The sequence below is a fragment of the Momordica charantia genome, assembly GCF_013281855.1.
Source record: "Momordica charantia cultivar OHB3-1 chromosome 7 unlocalized genomic scaffold, Mcharantia_2.0 BLBB01000007.1, whole genome shotgun sequence".
Lineage (NCBI taxonomy): Eukaryota > Viridiplantae > Streptophyta > Magnoliopsida > Cucurbitales > Cucurbitaceae > Momordica > Momordica charantia.
In genome coordinates this window covers 17,982,367-17,988,946 of record NW_028275165.1, presented here as the reverse complement: position 1 = coordinate 17,988,946, position 6,580 = coordinate 17,982,367, and the positions used below count along the sequence as shown (strand labels likewise).

General features: G+C 36.7%; 1 protein-coding gene across 1 annotated transcript; it reads right to left on the bottom strand.

Annotated features, from left to right (window-relative positions):
• Nucleotides 1-800: 800 nt before the first annotated feature.
• Nucleotides 801-5,789, bottom strand: HSP60 (heat shock protein 60). Its single transcript, XM_022282895.2, has 18 exons — nucleotides 5,567-5,789; nucleotides 5,300-5,324; nucleotides 5,067-5,198; nucleotides 4,715-4,874; nucleotides 4,341-4,516; nucleotides 4,128-4,223; nucleotides 3,386-3,490; nucleotides 3,195-3,281; nucleotides 2,952-3,041; nucleotides 2,793-2,873; nucleotides 2,635-2,703; nucleotides 2,284-2,361; nucleotides 2,089-2,184; nucleotides 1,901-2,000; nucleotides 1,720-1,823; nucleotides 1,514-1,619; nucleotides 1,350-1,428; nucleotides 801-1,256 (listed from the first exon to the last, which is right to left on the bottom strand). Exons 1-18 carry the CDS (start codon nucleotides 5,602-5,604, stop codon nucleotides 1,151-1,153), a joined length of 1,728 nt encoding a protein of 575 aa, XP_022138587.1. The 5' UTR covers nucleotides 5,605-5,789; the 3' UTR covers nucleotides 801-1,150.
• Nucleotides 5,790-6,580: the final 791 nt, after the last annotated feature.

The window sequence follows — 6,580 nt, the reverse complement described above, 5'->3', positions numbered from 1 at the left end:
GAATTATGTAAATTTGAGAATAATTTTCATAAAGACTGGCATGCATTCTTGTACTTCCAAAAAAAACTACGTTACAATATTCTATTTTACTTTCAAAGTATACCCTAAAAATATTTTTGGCTTCTAACCATTAAATTTCATAATCAGAAAACTTCAAATTGAGACAAGTTTAAAAGTGATTAATGCAACACATGTTACGGCAGTTATCATATATGATAAAATATTTCAAAACAATTGGAGATTTATGAACCAATTGTGAGGATTCTTTTCTACATTTTTTTTAACCACTCAGATAATTTCTAATAATTATTATATATAATTTGATATAATATGTATTGAAAAATAGTTCCGCAGAATTTGTCAAGGAATCAATGTGTGTAATTTAAATATTTTTTATGATTCTTAATTTTATAACATTTTAGAAATATCTGCATTGACATTTTATCAATAGACACGACATTTATAATCTTGCTCGAATCATTTTTTTTTTTGGCCTCAATGTTGATTCATTTATTCTACCTCCAATGGAAAATATTAGTAACCTTCTATTTCAACTTCTATTTCGACTTTTTGGTTGCTCACGTCACGCTAGAAGTTGCTTACGTACACAGATGCTGCTAGAAGTTTAGATCATTTTCGTCACGCTAGAAGTTTAGATCGTTTTGGTTGCTCACGTACACAGAAGTTAAGATCATTTTTGAAATATCTACCCATGTTTTATGTTTCGAGCCTTAAAAGGAATTAATAATGTTGAGAGCTCATCTTCCTTTCCCGGAGCATTCAAAGAAACAACCAACGAATTCACCAACCAAACGGCTGAAAAATTTTTATTGATGAAGACACATCAACTTGACAGGTAAGATGTGGTTTCAAGACTATGTTCCTTATGCAGGTCAAGAAGAAAAAATATATATTTCTTGACAAAAACAAAAGACTACAGTTCCGCAACATGGAATGATTACTCTCCCTACTCTATTGCTACCTCCCTCCTTCCACATGGATGGAAGCTTTTTCCTTGACCAAAACAAATCAAGACTATTATGAAACAAACAAGATGACACCTTCTAAGGTCCGTACAATGTCAGGCTCTAGGAAGCAAACAAAGCTAAAGTCGATTTGAATTCATTGAAATACCCGTCTCGACGCCTGTTTAGTAGTCCATTCCACCCATGCCGCCACCCATTGCTGGAACTTCCTTCTCGTCCTTGGGGAGTTCGACTACAATGGCTTCTGTTGTTGTCATCAGAGAGGAAACACTGTATTCAAAAAGACGACACGACGCCTTAGTCTTGAGGAACATTGAAGTTATAGAACAATATATTGATGAAAGTAGAATTGTTTTGGCTTACCTTGCAGCATCAACAAGTGCAGTCCTAATTACTTTCAGAGGATCGATGATGCCAGCTTTGACCATGTCCACATATTCACCTGGTCATTCATGTAAAAAAAACTGTACTGAATTAGCCAGAAACGGAAAGCATTGGCTGTTTTATTTCTCTTATATGCAACTGACCTTTAGCTGCATCGTAGCCAAGATCAGGGTTGTCTTGCTCCAACAGTTTACCGACCACAACAGCTCCCTCAACTCCCGCATTTGATGCGATCGTGTGTACAGGTGTCTGAATAAAACATTAAACAAAGGAATGAGAGCGGTTGTCACAAATATTTGAAACTCAATCTTAGTGTCGGTTAGTAAACAATCATGTTAGAGATTATGACCTTCAGAGCATTCTGAATAATCTGGACACCAATCTTCTGATCAAAATTAGCAGTTGGAAGTTTATCTAGTTCTTTCGACGCGTACAAAAGAGCAGCACCACCACCTGTGGAAGGAGCCATTTTGTTAATGTCTTTTAGATGCTATCAGTAATTAAAGTTAGCACATGAAGAAACAACTTACCCGGTACTATTCCTTCTTCAACAGCTGCTTTTGTGGCATTCAAGGCATCTGTAACTCTGTCTTTCTTCTCACCCACTTCTGCCTCACTTGCTCCCCCAATCTGCAAATAGGATTGTCTTGAACTCAAGGAAGACCGTCTCAGAGAACAAATACAAAACAAATTGAAATTCAAAGAGTAAGGGGCAAACCTTCAATACAGCCACACCACCAGAGAGTTTTGCTAATCTCTCCTGTAACTTCTCCTTGTCATAATCAGAAGTGCTCACTTCAATGGTTGACCTTATCTGTGAATTGCAAAAAACCAAGAATATGATACTAATTAACTTCTATATCGTGTGAAAATTACTCCTTAACACCGTGTAATATTTTTAAATTTCACAAACCTGTTCGCATCTTTCCTCAATGGCCTTCTTGTCACCAGCACCATCAAGAATAACAGTATCATCCTTTGAAATTGTGACCTATGATATCAACCCAAATTAATGGACATCTCCAAATCGAGGCAAAAAAACTTCTAATGGTCCAAAATAGATTGAAATTCAGGAAATAAAAAGAGCTGTATCATGAAATGATTAAGAAACTTAGGTGTAAAACCAGTAAATTTTGTAAAGTTTCCACAACCATGTCTAAAACTAGTACTAGTTAAGGCATGTATCTTCAACCAAAAGGTCGTGGGTTCTCGCCCATATATGTTGATGTACTAAAAAATGATGAAACTGTTTGATATCTCATACCTTCTTGCAAGATCCAAGCATTTCCAGATCAACTTTTTCAAGATTCATTCCAAGCTCTTCAGTAATGAGCTACAACAGAACACACAGATCAACTATTATGACGACTCAGAGAAAAATATTGTACAAAATGAATGTGAAGTCACAAATAAAAGACTTACTTCACCTCCCGTGAGAACTGCAAGGTCCTGCAGTCCAGCCTTCCTATTTTCGCCAAAACCTGGTGCTTTAATGGCACAGACCTGCAGAAACAGTTAACAAGTAAGCAAGGAACCAAACAATTAAAAGTTTCAATTGTTGAAACCATACAATGGTCGAACCTTAATTCCAGCACGGAGCTTATTCAATATAAGAGTGGCTAGAGCATCACTTTCAACATCTTCAGAAACAATAAGAAGGGGCCTTTGCCTCTGAAGAGATCAAAGAAAAATACAATTTTCATCATCCATTTGCAATGAAAGGAGAAATATATCATCCATTCCCAATTTTCATCATCCATTTTCATCATCCATTCCCAATTTTTTAAGTGACCGTCAAGTGTTAATTATCAAATGGTACCCTACCTTCAGAGCCAACTCTAGAACTTTCACCACAGCATTTATGCTTGAGATTTTCTTTTCATGGATTAGGATAAGAGGATCATCCAATTCCTGCCAAGTCAACCCATGTGGTTAGTTAAAATCAGAACATATTGATGATCAGGCTCGTGATTAAAAAATTGGGAAATATATTTAGAAGATAAAAAGATACATACACATTTCTGGTTCTTTTGGTTTGTAATGAAGTAAGGAGAAATATATCCCCTGTCTAACTTCATCCCTTCAACAACTTCCAACTCATTATACAATGTCTTCCCATCCTGCAGCATATTGAATACAGTCAAAACAAACACCAAAGGAAAGGGTTAAATCAGGAAACTAAAAAAATGACAATAATCACATTTTCGGATTAAACAAAAAACCAACACGCATTGTTGGTGAAAATTGAAAGATAAGTATTGTGGAACTCCTGAATGCATAGGGCTGAAATCTGAATGATATCTGGCAAAATTAAAAACTATATAAAGATTTTGACTTTGAAGCATAGACAAATGCTTCTGATAATACCACCAAATTGACTAAAAAAGAAACACAAGGAAGCTTTTACCATGACCCTACCGCCACAGTTTTTTAGAATAGCAAACACTCTACTGCTTGCTTACATAGTATTAATGTTTATGGCAAACAAAAAAAAATTGTAAATAAGATTATCAAACTAAATAAACTAAACTGATATTATGATTGTGCCTAGACAGTATGTTTAAAAGAAACAACTTTCTTGCTGATAAAGAACTTTTATTTTTGGGTTAGGTGTGGAAAAGAGTCAATAATCAAATTCACTTCAGGACCAAAAGTTTATTTCAACCATGAGAATGATCACAAGTAGAGGAGATGGAATACGGTGGGGCACTACCGAATACCATATTGAGAATATATAAATATATGTAACCAACTTACTGAGATGGTGATCACACCCTCCTTGCCAACTTTCTCCATTGCCTTGGCAATTAACTCACCAATTTCTCTTTCTCCGTTTGCAGATATTGTCCCAACCTATAAAAATACAATCATCAGATCGCATGATCCTTCGATATAAAGTCACCTCGAAGCCATCAAAGAATTAGTCCAGCTAATAAAGCCAAGTGGACCAAACAGAAAGTAAGAACAAACCTGAGCTATCTCTTCTGAGGTGCTTATCATTCGTGCTCGGCTCTTCAAGTTCGTTACAACAGAATCGACTGCCATGGAGATACCACGTCTTAAATCCATGGCATTCATTCCTGCAGCAACTGACTTGCAGCCCTCCGTAAATATCGCTCTTGTAAGAATAGTAGCACAAGTGGTGCCTGCAAGCCCCAAAAGTTTCTCACTTTCACTTTGTGATTGAGTGTACAAGCCAATAATACAATTGAGCACCATAGGCAAATTGCTTTCCTTTCAATTATAAATATTCATGTTGACAAGAAAAAACCAATCTTTATGTAATGAAAACGTGGTGAGTAACAGCACGTTACTTTAGAGGTTATGCTTGACCAGAAGCTTACCATCGCCTGCTACATCATTGGTCGCATTAGCAACCTGCTTCACAAGACTGGCTCCAACATTTTTAACTTTATCTTTAAACTCGATACTCTTTGCGACAGTCACACCATCTTTTGTAACTTTGGGAGCCCCAAAACTTTGTTCAATCACTACATTGCGCCCCTACAGGAGCACGACAGAATCAACATCTATCAGAACCCTGATGCGATATCGCACATATATTAACGAGAAAGTGATGTTCTAATCTTAGATGATTAAACCCATAGTGTCAGTGATGATGAGAGTGGATCCCATCAATGGAAATCAGCACATATATATTCGATTGGGGAAAAAACGCAATGACGGCAACAATACCTTCGGACCCATTGTGACTTTAACGGCATCAGCGAGATCTTCGACACCCTTGAGCATAAGACCTCGGGCCTCAACCCCGAATTTAACGTCTTTCGCAGCATAGTTTCTGCTCCAGTTCGACCTACTGGCAATCTAAAACGCCAATACAAGAAACACAATACACGACAGTTAATGGAAAGTCAGAGGCTAAATGATCTCCATTCATGTGAATGATCAACATAATAATAACTCACCTGATTGGTACCGTTCCTAGCAAGACTGAAAACGAAGAAAAAGAAAGTCTGTAAGTATAGAGACAATTCCCAGAAGAACACTATCAAAAACAAGCTTTTGTTCGTCAAATTTCTTCAATTACCCATTTCAAAACAGTTAATATATCAACGACCCAAAAGAACACAACCCCATTTCTGCCACCCTTTATTGCAAACCAGAAGAAGAAACGATTGGAATATAAATGACTCGGAACCACAGAAATCCGGAGGAGATCAATATCAACTTACCGGGCTTTGGAAGCAAGACCTGAAGCGAAGCGGTGCATTGTAAAACGTCCGCTGAGACCCAAAAAAACGAAGGAGAGGGAAGAAGAAGAGCAGTGGAAAGAGAAGAGAAAGGCGATGAATTTGCAGAAATTGAATGGGTTTAATAGAGCGGAGAGGAAGGCTCTAGAAACAACTGAAACCACACCAGCTTCTAGGGTTTAGGGTTTAATCCAAAATGGAAACATCACAGCCCAACTTTTTGGCGTGGCTGAGGGTTTTACGTCGAACTTCCCGGGTCGGCTAGATCGGTTCGAACCGTGGAATCTTCTCCGATCTATTTTATCTGTCGGTTCGTTGAGATATGATCCTCATGAATTAATATAGTATCAAATTGTTAATACAAATTTATTAAATTTTAGTTAAAAAATATCTTTTCATCACTGTATTCCCAGAGTAACCATTTGTATTTTCAAATCGGTAATAATTTAGCAGTGATTTAAAATATTTAACATATTTCATAAAAAAATGATATAGGATTGTGAGGTTCTGACTAATATAACTGACGAATGAAGGTACCTATAAAAGAGAGTAACAGCTCTAACGTTCTAATCAGTACTTATTCGATCTATCGCTCGAAAAATAATAGTTTTGCATACCTTACAAATTTCATTTATAGAGACAAGCTTGTACCTCTTGAGCTACTACAATAGTGTTATGATAGAGTTGTGAGATGCAGTGCACTGTCTGAAATTCGGTTAGAGATAAGCGCTTGCATATGCTCTTAAAAGTCAGCTCGTCCTTAAAGAAGGTCGGCCAATGTAAATTAATGTTGAGTTCTTGGTAATTTCTGAAGCGACGAGTCACCCTCAATTTCCACGTCATTAAGATGATTGGAGACTTTCTTATGAATGTTTTGTGGACACGTGCAAGTCGATAATCCACCTCCAACATAATGTTTTGGTCTTTAGGATAAAAAATGTAATTTAGGTTTACTGTGATTTCTTATATAAAGACCAATAAACAAATGAAAAACCA

Coding starts and splice junctions, on each gene's coding strand:
- HSP60 (XM_022282895.2), bottom strand. CDS start 5,604: ATGCACCGCTTCGCTTCAGGTCTTGCTTCCAAAGCCCG. Junction 1,429..1,513: donor TGGCTACGATGCAGCTAAAG/GTCAGTTGCATA, acceptor ATGAATGACCAG/GTGAATATGTGGACATGGTC. Junction 1,257..1,349: donor GCACTTGTTGATGCTGCAAG/GTAAGCCAAAAC, acceptor TTTTGAATACAG/TGTTTCCTCTCTGATGACAA.